The 14,900-nt window shown below is 45.8% G+C and overlaps 1 protein-coding gene across 9 annotated transcripts in view; it reads right to left on the bottom strand.

Moving 5' to 3' along the window:
• Window positions 1-14,900, bottom strand: part of ST3GAL3 (ST3 beta-galactoside alpha-2,3-sialyltransferase 3) — a gene marked incomplete at both ends in the record, with an annotated part of 188,601 nt that overhangs the window by 11,193 nt on the left and 162,508 nt on the right. For 3 of the 9 annotated variants that reach the window (XM_082003288.1, XM_082003291.1, XM_082003289.1), the window contains 2 exons: window positions 2,611-2,757; window positions 13,117-13,263. The exons of 5 other annotated variants lie outside the window; for them this stretch is intronic. In XM_082003288.1, the coding sequence (XP_081859414.1) occupies window positions 2,611-2,757; window positions 13,117-13,263 (294 nt within the window). The remainder of the gene's footprint in view (window positions 1-2,610; window positions 2,758-13,116; window positions 13,264-14,900) is intronic. One more of the 9 variants, XM_082003290.1, reaches the window with a different exon arrangement.

Raw genomic sequence — 14,900 nt, 5'->3', positions numbered from 1 at the left:
GGGCAACTGCAGAAGACACAACCCAACTATTATGCTCTTTACCTTTCAACTTCACCCTCAGGTGACTAACAATTACCAGCTACCATTAATATTAAATGGGAGAGAAAGAAATGCAATCCTCTCTCTGCTCTTCACATTCCACAATATTGCAAACAATTTGTCATATTGGGAGGGGCAGAGGCAGGAGAAGCATTAATTATTGATACTTGGGAACAGATGGCTTTTCTTGCACCAGGGCAGTGAAATGTAAGAGGAGCCTGTGGGTGAGGATGTGAGGATGGGTAGGCACATATCAGATAACCAGCCTTCAAGTGGAACAGGAACCTTCTTCCTAGAACCAGCTCTGCTGGCCTACAGAGCTCTCATCAACAGCACTGGCTGCAGAAACAAATCCACTGACATCTGAATTAGTGAGGCTTCACCAGAACCTTTCAACGCTCCCTCACTTCCATACAGAACATCCTGGACACAATGACTGACAGCTTCCAGACAGCAGAGGCCTGTCAAACCAGGCACCGACTGGTCTCTCTAGGATACCCTACTGGTTGCATTTCACATGTTCATCCCCATCTACTGCCCTGTGCCACTCAAGGTTTATTACTAAGACCACAAACGGTGTCAAGAATGACTCCCTCCTGTCTTCCACTGGCTTCTGCATCTCACTCAGGGTGCTGTCCTCCAGAATCAAAGATCCAAGTAATCCGGACCAGCAACTTCAACCGGCGACTCTGTCATCCAACTCTTTTTGCCAACTTTTCCCATGATCTATGTAAGGATCAAGAGCAAGAAGACTTCATTCTTGTCAGCTCCCATGCAGGTGTCCTTGATGTCCTACCAGGTTGCAAAACAGGCCTGGCATAGGACACCTGCTGTGACTGTCCCCATGTCCAAGAGTGGACCATGGGACTGACATCCTTACGAGACAGGAGGAACAACTGGGAAACAGGGATTCTCTACCAAAGGCAGCTGATTCATCAGGGTGGACACAGTGCGACCACAGAGACAAAAGCTTTTCCTGCGACTATAATGAACAGCTGCACCCACTGCTGGAGCCTGGCACCTGCATCCATTTTCACTCTAGCGTAGTAATGTCTTTGCTGGAAGACTAAGGAACCAGCTGTACTGATTCAGACCTGGACCCGGGTAGCCAAGGGTCCTGTCCCAGGCAGTGGTGACAAGCAGATGCCCAGGGAAGAGTCAGAACCAGGCAAGCTGATGTGATACCTCATCTACTACTGCAAGAATGATATCTCTCAGCTATTTTCTGCTTGGGGATTTCACAAGCCAGACACCACCTCTGTACATACTGACTCAATTCAGTTCTCCTCTCCGGACGTACCTCTTAAATCTTGTAAATGGGCACTCACTTTCCTAGCCCGGACAGATTAAATCCATGGTTATTCCATTGAGCAAGGCAAATTTTCTTGCTACTGCCACAAGCCCAGAAGGTACCTCAGGACCACAATGTCCAGTCCATTGATATACTGGGGATCTTCTCACAGTCTTTTTCCAAACTCAGTTGGTTCTCCTGGCCTCTGCTGAGAGGTCGTTCCAAAGCCTCATACTCTTTCTCATTTCTCAAGCTGACTAATCACTGATTTCTAATTTCTCTCAGTTTGCCTAGGGTCATGCAGTCTATGAGAGTCTCAAGAGACATACAATCTTGTGATCTGGAAAAACACAACTTCCCAACTTCCCTCTTGGCCTGAATCAATGCCAAAGTGCTTGAGGTGAACAAATGCCAAGTGCCAGGTGACAGCTACTGTCCATCAACAGCACAACAAGCATTGTCTCCCTCTGACCAGCTCTGCTTTTTAACTGCACCCCTTTTCACAACATGGGAGTAGGATGGAGAAATTCCCCCTGCCTAGGAGCCAGTGAAGAGGGGGAAGCAATCTTAGAAAGACCTGTACCACATCTGTGCTGGGAAAGACTAAGCTCTACCAAAATTTGCTCTAGTTTGGCACAGGAAGGAGACAGACCTGAAAAAGTGTCTATACTGCTGCATTACACCAGCACAAGAGCTTTTGTTCCTCTAAAAATGCTGTTCATCTCACTGCGACAGTACCAGCAAATGTTTCTAAGGTATATGTGGCTTTAAAGAGCAGTCTCCACAGAGCCACGATGTGTTTACGCTAGCTAGCTGCTGCTGAACAGTCAGCTGAGAGCTAACCTGCACAGTCTAATCTCACCTTCCCCACATTTCACAGGGGTTGAGGAGGAGATCAACTAACAAAAGAACCCTATGGATTAGATCAATACAATGGATCAAAAAGCTGGAGAAGGTTGTATCTTTTCAACACCAGAGCAGAATTGTTCCCTTTCACCCTACTCAAGTTAACATTTATATGACTCTCTTCCCTGCTACTCTGAGAAGAAGGAATCACATTATATACACATTCCAGAGAACTTTTCCCAGCAGAAATAACTGTTTTTAACACACATTGCACTTGGAAGAATGTATAGAATTTTACGGGCAAATGCCTGGGTGGAGCTGTGTTGTGACCCATACAGGAAAGCTGTAAGTTGACATCACCATCCCAGTCAGGCTCTGGAGTCGCGGTGGTCAGCGGGTTTGGGAGGAAGATATGCTCGACAGCAGCTCCCTACCTCTTTGATGGCAGACATCTTGATGTTCTCATAGTAGTGCAGCGGTGCATTGGGTGAACTCATGTCATAGCCAAACCCAGCTACCGCCACCTCATCACAGTTGTGGAGCGCCATGGTTATTGCTACGCTTCCCAAGGTGGGGATGTTCTGAGAGGAGAGAAAGCAGGAATGGTAGTCATTAGCAGGTTGCCATTTCTATAATAAAAAATTTCCTCTTATTGTCTCTGCTCACAGAGGCACTGCTGCTACTAAGCAGAAAATCAGGAACAGAGTATTTGGCTATATCTGCACACCAGCTGCCTAATGCCAGCTTGCAGCATCAATAGCCTCCCAACTTGTAAAGAAAATGTTACCCAGCTTCCTGCAAAGCATCTAGCACAACAGCAGCGGCTCTCGTTTGAGGCTCTATGACCCGACTCTCCAGGGTGTTACTGGAGGGCAGAGGGATTAATGTGAGTGGTCCGACTCCCCTTCTACAACTTTGCTATCCTGAGAATGGGGTGGCAGATGAGCTGGAGGATGAATCACAGTGGATACGTTAGTTTGCTGAAATTAAGACGGATGTAGATACTGGATTACAATTCTATGCACATTACTGGCTTCCAGCTAGGCGAAGGAGGAATACTTATCCCAAACGGGCCACCGTAAAGGAGCAGAAGTAAGGAACAGTACAAACTCTTTATTCTACTGATGGCAAAAACAGTTTAAGGTGGCCATTAAACAGCCCTGGGAGATGGACAGGAGATCAGATCGACCCAGTCAGCAGCACACAGAGACCCCTTCCTTTGCTCAGGGGCACCCCCACAGGCAAAGGGCACCCTGGCCTGTGCCATACCCTTCATAGTCACAGCATACTGGGAAGACAAGGAGCAGTGGGAAGCCAGTCAGAGATGGGTGCTAGCACTCTGAGCAGGGACACCCCGACTGTCCTCTCCCATCTGCTGACCTGCTATTTGCACCGAAGTCCAGCCTCAGCCCTTCCCATTTCATCTGGGTTCTGCCAATGCCCTGTGACAGTGGTGCTGTACAGATGCAACTCCTTTTGTGCATTCAGACGAACGCGATCACTGTGATAGAGGAGTGTTTCCAGTGTAAAAACCTTAGCTCACAGACTTTTCTAGCTCCCCTTTATCCAGATGGAATCCAGAGGTAGCTTTACCCCAGGGGCTAGGGAGAGGCTAAGAAATCCACCCACATATCTTATCTTCATTTGTAGAGCATCCAACACCGCCGTACCTAAAGTATCATGAATTCAGAGGACATGCTCAGGCAGCCACCAAGGGTGACAGCCTTTTAGCTGAGATGTAGAAACCAACTGCACGTTTATATTTTGCATTTAAAATGGTTTACCCTGAACCATTAAGCAGTGCTATTGCATTTCTCCTGATGTTTGTAACAGACTGGGAACACAGTGTTTTGTGTTTCTGCCTCTCATTCAAAGGAATCGGCTTTTGGCAGCACACTTCTGATTGCCTGACCATGTCCCAGGACCAACATTTTCCAAGCAAGGAATGCCACTCCTACCCTAGCTGAGATGTGCAGAGCTGGGAGCACAACCTATGTGCTACAGAGAACTCCATTACCATGCACTGGAATTACACTAATCTGAAGACAAGCGTGCAAAAACTGCTTATGTCTAAATCAGTGAGATGTTAAATTCAAACATTTGCAGTGCAACTGTAACACTGCACATCTGAAGTGAAAGACCTTACTACATCCTCCTGTGACAGCTCTAGATGTTAGGAAAAATGGCAGAGTCATTTTGTTCTCACTGCTTAATTTCAGTTGATACTCACCATAAGCAATATTAGTTTTATTCTGGTTACTTTAGTTAATTGTTAATTGATTGGTAGCCATAAATACCAAGGAGGGGTTTAAAAAAAAATGGAAAAAGTTTATTAGGCAAAGAGAAGAAAATTCCCCTGAATTTCAAAATATGCAAGAACATCCTGTCTTCCCAGGCATGGCAGTTCAAATTCAGATATTCTCAGCTTTATGTTTTACATAGATGACGACATTCGGACGTCACTGGAATTGCATCAGCTGGTAAGTGGACTTGCCACAAAACCCTTTCCCTCAGCTGAGCTGTAGTTACAGTGTCCAAAACATAGTGAGTGAATGGTTACGTCCTTGAGAACGTGTTGTTGGGAATACGATGGCGTTAACGCCACCCACACTTGCACTGGGCCCATTCCCACGGTACAGCTCAAGGGAGACACAGGGTCCATGCCTGGAGGGAATTTCACTGGCCAAGTTAACATTTAAGAGCTAACTTTCTAATGTGAGTCTTACAAACCACAGAGAATTAATCATACTATCCAAACTTATGGGAGGACTGCCAAACCACCATAACTTTCTTTCAAGTACATTCTTATTTCTGTTTGGAGAGTAAAAGATTACAGAAATCAAAAGTGAACTTTCCTTTGGTCACCAAATATCTGCCTGACTATATTCTACGTATAACACCTCCCATGGCCTTTATAGAAAAATAGGAGATAATTTTCTCGTCTACTTCTGTTCTTCAGTAATTCCTGACATGCCGCTACTTCGGTAACTGCCTGCTCCTTTCTCAAAAAAGATTAAAATACACAAGACTTCCTACCCTTTCACACTGTAGTAGGTGTATCTGGTTTGGCCCCTACAACTACCAGAAATTCATATGGTGTCCTTAGCAAAATAGTTTTGTGCTGCTCTAAAATCACATTTGGAAACCAATGAACTGATGGCAGTTTTTAATTAAATTATGCCTTATTTATGTTAGCACCCTCCAATACTACTACTACAGCCCAGTGTGTGTGTCCCCCTTGAAGACAGGAGATCTGCAGCCATTCACACCTTTACAGCTGAGATGCAGCTTCATGTCCCACTGCTGCAGTTGGAACCCTGTGGGCTAGAGAGGACTACCCAGAAAATACTGTAAAAATTATCACCCCTGCTAATCACTGAGGGCAGTAACTGTTAGAGCAGCACGGGGGTGATTGCAGGGCCCATCCTTAGTAAACAGTGTGGATAACAGCACCTGCTAAGAGAAGAATATGAGTACAAACTCTGTGTGTGCACTCACATGTGTCTGGATCAAATACACGTAACTGGGCATTTACTCAAAACTGTTTATGTTAAAGAAGAAGCAACCATCAGACAGATTAAACAACAACTGGGGAATTAAAGAGACTTGAAAAAAAAGGAGCCAGCTTGAACAGAAGTATAAAAGAAGCACAACTGCCGGTAACCTACATGTATGTCATTAGTAAGTCAATACAGTGCTTTGGTCCTGATTTGGTTTAAACTATAGAAACTGAGCAGTTTTCTCCCGTAACAGCTTGCTGAGCTTCTGATACTCCTTCCCCTGGTTGAAAATGAAGCACTGCCTCATGTCCAGCTTGCAGCACAGGAAAGGAAAGGCCCTGTAGGATGTAGGAATGTGTCCCAGGAAGTGCTGCAGAGAAGCCAACTCAGCAGCGTTCTCCAGGTACAGAGGAAAGGTCTCTTCTCTCAGCAGAGAAGTGGCAAATGAGAGGAGACATGTATCAGAGAGAGGAAGCGGTTATAATTATTCTCTGTCTGCATCTACACAGCTCCCAAGCTCTCCCGATTGTACACAGGCATATAAATTTGTTTGCCTCTAAGCTCTAATCTGGACCTAATGAACCATGTACAACCTTCGGGGCAAGTTGGGGGACAGGTCACTCCAAAAGCAGTTAGGCATCATGGACACGGCTGCGCCAAACCTGGCTTGCTATGCCCTGCACAATGCGTCAGTGCTATCTCAGCACACACACCCTTGTGCCGTGCCCCAAAGACATACCAAAGCAACCACCACACCTCTTGCGTTATGAAAATAAAACTCAAACAACTGAGCTGGCTTCTTGTTATTCTAGGCTATTGCTAAGGAAAAAACCAAAATCCCAACATCCTTCCCTGAGAATAATAATCTGGGGTTGGACCTGCTCAAAGCCTGTCTTCCTGCTCATGGCCCTCTATGTGCCTGGGTATTTCTGTACCACCAAGCAATGCTGCTTTCAACCCAATGGTTGAAGAACAACAGTCCAACAGTAGCTAGTGCCAAGGCAGGAGTCTCCTGGGATGCCTCCTAGCCTCACAAAGACTGGCCAGTGCAGGCCAGGTCACGGCATGGGACTGCCTGGAGTGGCCCAACTGGACTGCTGCTCCAGATGTGGCCATGATGCGTTTCTGATGATGAGTCCCCACCCATTAGGGAGAGCTGGGAATGGCAAGACCCCAGAAAGCACTGGCAGTCCTCTCCCCCTGCCAGTTCCCTGCAACAAGCCCTGTCCTTGCAAGCTCTGTACGCCCTGTTGTGTCTCAGGTTTCTGCCCCAGCTGGGGCCCATGGTGGGTACCATGTTCAGCATCCCCTCTCCAGCACTGGTAGATAACTGCAAGGGCAACCTTCCTGGATAACGGGGCCTGAATTGACAGTCCACATTTCCAAGCCTGGCCTGCTTGTCTAAGCCCAAACATCTGGAAAATGTATTATCTAATATAATGCTCCCTAGGGATCAGCCCTTTGCCTGGTCCCATTTGAGAGAACGCAGCATACTGACATATGAGCCAGATGCAACACCAAAAGGCCATCTGACAAACAGAAGCAGCAAACACAGCCGTGCTGAGTGACACATCATCACAGCAGTGCTGGGCAAAGGCTGCCTGTGCATCCAGAGTGTGGCTCCTTCCAGGGGCCCGCTGGCACATGTCCTCCATGGGTGAGGCGAGCGCATGCATGGTGGATCCTGGGTGAGAAAAGCATAAAAGCAAGTGAGGCAAAGATTTCTGGTCTTGTGCTGCATCAGGGATCACTGCAAGCTCTGTGTGGTGCAAACACAACCAGTCAGCACCACTGGGTCAGGGAACCAGAAATGCCTTTAGCAGTACAGACAGACATAGGACAGGTTCTCCTAACTGCTCCTACACTGTTCTCTGCTGCAAGAGGAAGGATAAAAGGCTTTGCCTCAAAACGTTGGTATTTCATCTTCCATTGGTCCCCCTGAAGAGGCTTTAAAGACTGACTTCTACTCACATAAGAAAAGAAGCCTGTCAGCAGAAATGAACACCAGCCCTCCTTTAGACTTAATGGAGGCTGAGCATCACCTCATGGGCTTGCACCGGAGACCCAATGCTGGCAACTGAACCAGGGGACCGTAACTGCTCTTTGCTTGGTGCATATGAAAAGCTCTCGCTGCTTTTCATTCCATGCCAGGGTCATTCCTGTGTCACTGCCTGCTGGACTGGAAGGAAATGACTGCTGTAAATCTGTTTTTAGAAAGATTTGACTCCCTTAATATGTCAAATGAATGCCAGGTATTTATGGGATTTTACTTAGCTCGGGGTAACACATATTGGATTGTTCAGACTATTCCAATTGTTACCTTTTTCACTAAAAAGGTAAGCATTGCCAAAGAATAAATTCCTCAAAAACCAGTAATGCAACTAGATATTCAAAGTAATATGACTACTATATTCATTTATTTGAGAAGAAACTTGAAAAATTGCTCACCTAAGAAAAATTGCTATCTTAGTTTTATCAGTTACAGACCTGATCAGCAATAAAGTCAAAACAAAAGAAATACAGAACAAAAATGCAACAGCCATCACACGCTATATACAATAGTCACTGTATTTTCTTTTTGTTCATTTATGTTTGCATAGGAACAACCCCAGACCTACTCTTTGCTTCCCTTAGCTAGCAAGTTTGGAAACAAATTGCATAAAAGGCAATTTAGCATCACTTATTGCGAGCAGACAAGTACCTGCAGAGTGGTCCCTGTCACAGAGCCTACTCACCCAGTGCTGCTCCCACAGCTACCTCCATCCACGCACAGAATCAGCCGCAATATTTGGCTTTGAAAGACAAAGCAGAGCATCTCCAACACTCTTCCTTCACCTGGCCTAGTCATCCCTTGCTGTAAGCGGGAGAGAGCCTCCAGAACTGCAACAGAGCAAAAGGGAAGGGCCACAGGTCTGTTGCTGGAGACATGACAAGCTAGCTGCCCAGCAGGTTTCTGCTCTGCCATTTAACTGCTGAGCTCCTAAACGACTTAGCCCAAATCAAGTATCTTTGACCACATGTAACCTGATGCACAAGCTCTGATTTACCATTTGCTGTAGAGCTGATTCCTGTGCAATGCAGGGGGTATTTCTTAAGGACCTAACAATTTAACAGAGGGCAAGGAAGGGCATTACTTTACTACATGATAGCTGCTCCGTGGTAACCACGTATACGCTTCACCCTATGCTAAATGGGAGTTCATGGCCTACTCTCACTGAAAGGTAAACTCCCTTCAGTTACTTTGCATCTATCATGAGCAGAAGCACGTGGCTGGGCATTTACCAAGAGGCAGCTGGTACGCATTTACCTGCTACCCTGCACTGGCCTGTCCGCGTGTCCACTCCCCAGCAGCTCGGGGACTGATCGCACCGCAGTGGCAATGGATTGAACAGTCCAGCCCATGAAGCCGATGCGCTGTCTTGCAAACCCAAAGCTTAGCAAATGACACTAAGACTCTACATTTCACCGACTGCAGCTGCAGTGGCCCTTTACCTGTCCCTCCACCTGCCTTAGAAGATGCCGTCAGAGTGTAAAAAAAGGAGAAGCACGCAACTGGAAACGATGGAGTGGCAGACCGCTCTGCTCCTGCCACCCCTCACCTCTCTTCTGCTCCATAAAGACCCAACAGGTCCCAAGACATGGCCTTCACACAGTCACGCTCGGGCAAGAACAGCCCAGGAGACAAAGCTTGCTGACACCAGAGCAACCCAGTACTAATGGGAGAAAGGGTCATTATGACCAGCCAGGGGGGCTGAAAAACTGCCTAAGGAGGAAAGGGTCGCCACTGGCATCTCCAGAAAGGCTGCCTGCCCACAGGCAAAACCACACAACAGCAAAGAGAAGCCCTGGGGCAGGACGTGCTAACACTCCAGCATCAGAGGTTAATCCCCGAGTGCATGAGGGCTGTCAGCACTCTGCAGAGGTGCTAATCCATGGCCAGGTGCCTGACGCAGCCTGGTAGCACCTCCTGCACGTGGCTCCTCCATCACCAAGTTGGTGCTGAGGCTGGGTGAAGTCCAGAGGAGGATGTTTTACCTCTTTAGTAAGAGGTTTATAGATTCAGACATTTCCAGTACACGAACAAACCAAAGGGTTACAGTTTTGGGCAGAAGAGCTTAATCTCATAAGAAGTTAAAGCATAAGCAGTTCCATGGATGAACAGCACCAGCAGAGAGAGAGAAACAAACACCACAGTCTGCACTGGAGTCCTCAGAGAACTGATAATGTAATCTGAGACGTTCTCCTGGCCACCTCACACCATGCTCAGGGCTCCCAGAAGAGCCAGAAAGCCACTGCTCCAATGGCTCTTAGTGCTACTGAGTGGATAGGACTATTTACTACACAGCAAAAAGCACCATGGCAATAACCATCTCTAGTGTCATACATGCAACAGGCAATGACACCTCTGAACTGATGTTCATGCTTGTCCCCCAGTAAGCTGTCTGCAGTTGTAAGGTAGGTTATTGCATACCTGAATTACCAGCTGCAATACCAGTGATGTCTGGTTTCAAGCCCAAGAGACCTATGTACACAGAACTTCCACTGAAACGTAAATCACATACATACACCTTTGGCTACTGAGACAGCCAAGTCTGTACCCACACTTTAAGAGGGTTCTTTAATCAAAGAAAGGATCTTTACTAGCTTGTTTCTTTTGTGATAAACCATCCTCAGGCATTAACATTTAATTTTCCCCAGACATTACTAGGGTCCCAAATGAAAGTTCTTCTTTATCATTAGCTTATCCCAACAAAAGAGAAGTCCACATGCAGTAGGAAACAGCTCTCCCTCTTTTTATGACTTCAGTAAATGGACTGAGGAAACTCCTGAAAAGCTTTACCGGTCCCAGAGAGAAGTCACTGTTTATTGTGGGTGACCAGTTTTGCTCCTTGCTCAGACTTTTGGCTACTAATGCCACAAGTGCAATAAAAATGCACATCTGAGTTGTACCCCCCTTCTATCCTCCAGAACCATCTGGCCCAAATTATATTATCAAAGCAGAGGATGTTACTACATTCGTCCTTTATTGAATCCTGGGAAAAACGCTTTGAGATCAGCCCCAAACTATTTTACTAGCTCTCCTCAACCTTGCTGAAAAAGCCACCAAATTACAAAGTTAATTGGTAGCACATTGTTACCATATGTGGTGTGCAAGAGAAGCACTGAAGTTTATTTAGGCATCTGAACTAAAGAAGAGTGGAATATTACTGCTCTTTACGAGGATTTCGTGTTGGCCTGCATTACTAAGGTATCCCCAGCCTTGATCCTCCTGTAGCCTGCCCAACGTACCACAGCACGCTGCAGCACGGGGGCACCAATCTGCCCCCATCCCGGTTCCCCAGGAGAAACTCAGGACACATACTGTTAGCTGTGCTTTTGCTTACTAGACCTCAGCATTTCCCTTTTCCATGTTCATTCTTTCTCAAGTAAAGTTTTCCAGGCTTTTCTCATCTCTAAAGCATGACCCTGAACCCAACCAGCTGTGCTCTGTGGCTGCTGGGTCACACTGGCTCTTGTGGAGCAATTCTCCTTGCTCTAGCTTCCTCACACGTATTGCTGGATCTCTCTCAAATCTTTAATGATGGTTGGATTCTTGGTCTACACGCTCTGATTTCCACTCTTCCCATTTAAACTCTCCGTGAAAAAAGGTCTGTAGCAAATTTGTATCATCAGGATCCTACTCAGACTCTTCTTCCCTCTTTACACTGGCAGCAGTAGCTTCTGTTGGAGCCTTTGCACTGATGCAGCAGCACTCACTAAAGCGTGAAGTCCCAGCAGCTCCATGACAGCAGTCCATAGTTGATGTCTGCAGTAAAATTTGTACTCACAGGATAAAAATATTCTCCCGTTTTTAAACTCTGACAGAATCTATATTAGAGTGTCCTTGCACAGACAGCACAGGGTATAGTAATGTTCCAGCCCCACAGATGCACCTGCAGAGCTCCTGTTGCCCCATCTGAAGGAATGAACTACAGTTTACACAATCTAGCAGGGGTCATGGGGAAAGACTGCTTGTCTTAAAGCTCCATAAACTATTTTTAGATGCTCAAATGGACTTTCATGAAGTGAAACATCAGGTTTCAATTAAGATGCCTTCATATCCCAATTGGATGTGTGTTAAACAACCTATCAAAACCTCATAAACTTCAGTTCACAGCATTTTCATTTCCGGATTCTCTCTTCCCCTCTCAGCTTAAGTAATATCTTGTGTATTAAAATAACGTGTTTAAAAATAAAAACAAATCTGGAGAAAATAAAGGCAAAAGTCTGATGATTTCTGTCCTTTACTGGGGCAGCAGTTCTGATTTTCTGGAAGACAAATCAAGAGCACATCGTTTTAAGGGTGAGTTCTGGAGAATGCAGAGAGGTAACGTAAGTTACTTCCTAGCTGTCAGGAATATTTGGGATAAGATACCTTCAGTGTACAGAGCAAAAATCCAGTGCTTCCAGAACCCCATGACAGCTTCTGTACATACGTATGCAGCAATGCATTTCACAAAAGACCCATTCTACGTGGCTGAATCTGCACATCTTGTACACTGCATTTTAAGAAGGGAATTTCTTATCTCAGGCACCCACCCAACTGACCTGCACAAAACAAATGTCTCTAATATTTCTGAAGACTTCACAATATAATTAGAGCATGGAAAAAGAGGCACTATTTTGTCTAGTCCAAATCCATGCTGTGACATGGCAAATCTCCTGTACTGGTAACAATGGAAGGACAATGCCAGGGGCAGAGCAAGCAGACCTTGTCCAGCAAAAGTCCTTCTCTCTGGGTTTGTCAGTTGTGCTAATGTGCTCAAAAATGTCACGTGTGGTCTCTATCAACAACTACATCACATGTGTACATGAGTAATTTACCCACCCAAGTAATACCTTCTCTAATGGTTGAAATATTAGGTAGAGCAAATATAAATAGGTCCTGAGGACAGCGTTGCAGTATGAGATAATCCAGAAAGTCCAAGTCACCACCTACTCCACACTAACACTCCAAAAAGCTGCACTCAGGGTGAGAGATATGAGAATGACCATGAAGGTATTTTAATAACTATGACCTAAAACTGTGTTGTGCATTGTTTTCTTTTGTAAGCTTTTACATCTAAAACTCATTGCTGTAAGATCAGAACTTCTTACCAAAGGCCTCATAAAGTAAACCTTTACCCTCTTTTACTATAAGCCTGGGATGAAACTTTACGGTTGCTTTAAAGGCACTGCTGATATGTCGATGATCCCCCCAAAATCCAAAGTGTGTTCCAAGGCAGGATTGTGCCTTGGCCTGAAGGAGGCTGAGCACTGCCACCATAACAGAGCCAAAGTCCCTTCCCTTCAATGGCCAACAGCAGAAGTCCAAAGGAAAAATAAGAACAGCGTAAGCCTGCTCTGCTACTTGGTCTCTCGTGCTTCCCTGTGGTTTTGCTTGCTTTGCTTTATACCTACCCCTCTGCCCATCAGGCCGTTGTTGAAAGGCAGTCCAATGAAGCTGAAAGCTGCCTCCTGGATAAAGTAGGGATTCAGGATACGTATCTCATGAGGTTCTCTTGGGACACGGGTTGCCACTGACTTCCAAAAACCATCTGAGGCACTCTGGTAATATGAAAAAAACAAGGAAAGGTAAAACAACAAACACAATTACGTACAAAAGATAGCAGATTGCTATTATTCTTAAAAAAAAATAAAACGCACTACTGGCAGCAGTTCCCGCTGTCCCTGGTCACTGCCACAAGGCACTAGTGTAAGGTTGTAGTGGGAGGGTGCAGGGGTGACAGCAGCATGTGCAGATGCACTTGAGCTAGTCTGGATGACAAGTGTGAGGAAGACAGAGAGGCTTGGGCTTCAGCACGAATGAGCCCCTCCCTGGTGCCATCTTTTCAATCTCATTGGCACTTCAGACAGGTTGGTTAATGGCTTAAGCATTCCAGCATGTGCTGTGATCACTCCCACCTGCCTCCAAGGGGATGTACCCTTGGATAGCAAATGCTTTTAAGAACATTCAAAGAGTTGAAAATGACCACACAGCTCCACTTTCAGTGTGAGCTACGTGCTTCCACTTTATCCTACATTTACCCTCTTTTGTTAGGTTTTCTGTGAATTAAGCTTATAAAGGTGCCACCTCGTCTTGTGAAGAGTCATGCATGTTCATGGTACAAGGGAGAGAACAACTAAGTATGTCCTTCATGTTTACCCAACAGACTGTTTTTAATTAAAGTTTTCACCCTGCCAACATGGGAGAACACTGCCCTTGAATACGGCTGTGCTGCCTACAGCGGGGCTCGTGCCTCTCTGCCATGTTACTGCATATCATTGCTTCTGCTGGTCCAGATGTTAGTGGGTATAGCACGTGCTGCCCTCCAAAAAACCACAGGCTCTGCATTCACAGGACTCACAGAACAATTAAACGTTCTAACGTTTCACTTCTGTCTGGGTTAAAAATACAGAGCAAGGCACAGGGAGGATGGCTGGAGTTTTAATCTGCTAATCAACAGCTTTGGCAGGGTAATCTGATTGAATCCCTCCTCGCAGCATTGAGCCATCTTCCCTGCAATCTCCATGACAAGCAACAGAGGCAGACATTACAGTCTACATAAAAAGCATGTGCTTTGGAAGTCATTATTTACACCAGTTTTGGGTTGCTTGCAGCTTAACAGTGACTTTACAGTTGCTTTCAAAGCACTGCCAAAGATGTTGATGTTGCCTGCAAAATCCTCAGGAGCCTCCCCTGCTCAGTAGTGATTACCCCTGTAATTATCAATGGGAATTCTACGACAGCCAATGCCTGCTGCGTTTCACACACTACGTGTGTACCGCGCACAGCTCCTGTGAACTCTCACGGCACACGGTGCTAAACACCTTACAGAGGCTTCTGTGTGGAACAGTCCCACGGTTATCTTTAGCTGCTGAATTTCAGATCCTGAAGAATGAAACTTTGGTGAATGGCTCTTGCTACAAAAGGCGTTAACACAGCAAACTCGATGAGGATGCAGCCTAAGACAGCCAAATTCCACTGCTATCCTGTTTTGATCCCACGTGCCCCTCAAAGCTGCCCAAACATAATACGCTTTTGCTGACTAGGGCAAGGATCCTGTGAGTTTAAGTTTGCATTTCGACGATGGCAAAGTGCTCTCAGGACCCTAAATGGAAAAAAAATCCTAAATAATAGTCATGTTCTTTCTTCATAGTTGAATTAGAAAGAATGCCTGGTGTCAAAGTGGTCTATCGCTTTC

Source organism: Phaethon aethereus, assembly GCF_964289735.1.
Source record: "Phaethon aethereus genome assembly, chromosome: 8".
Lineage (NCBI taxonomy): Eukaryota > Metazoa > Chordata > Aves > Phaethontiformes > Phaethontidae > Phaethon > Phaethon aethereus.
Note: the sequence above shows the minus strand (reverse complement) of the source record. Positions and strands in the feature narration are given on the sequence as shown.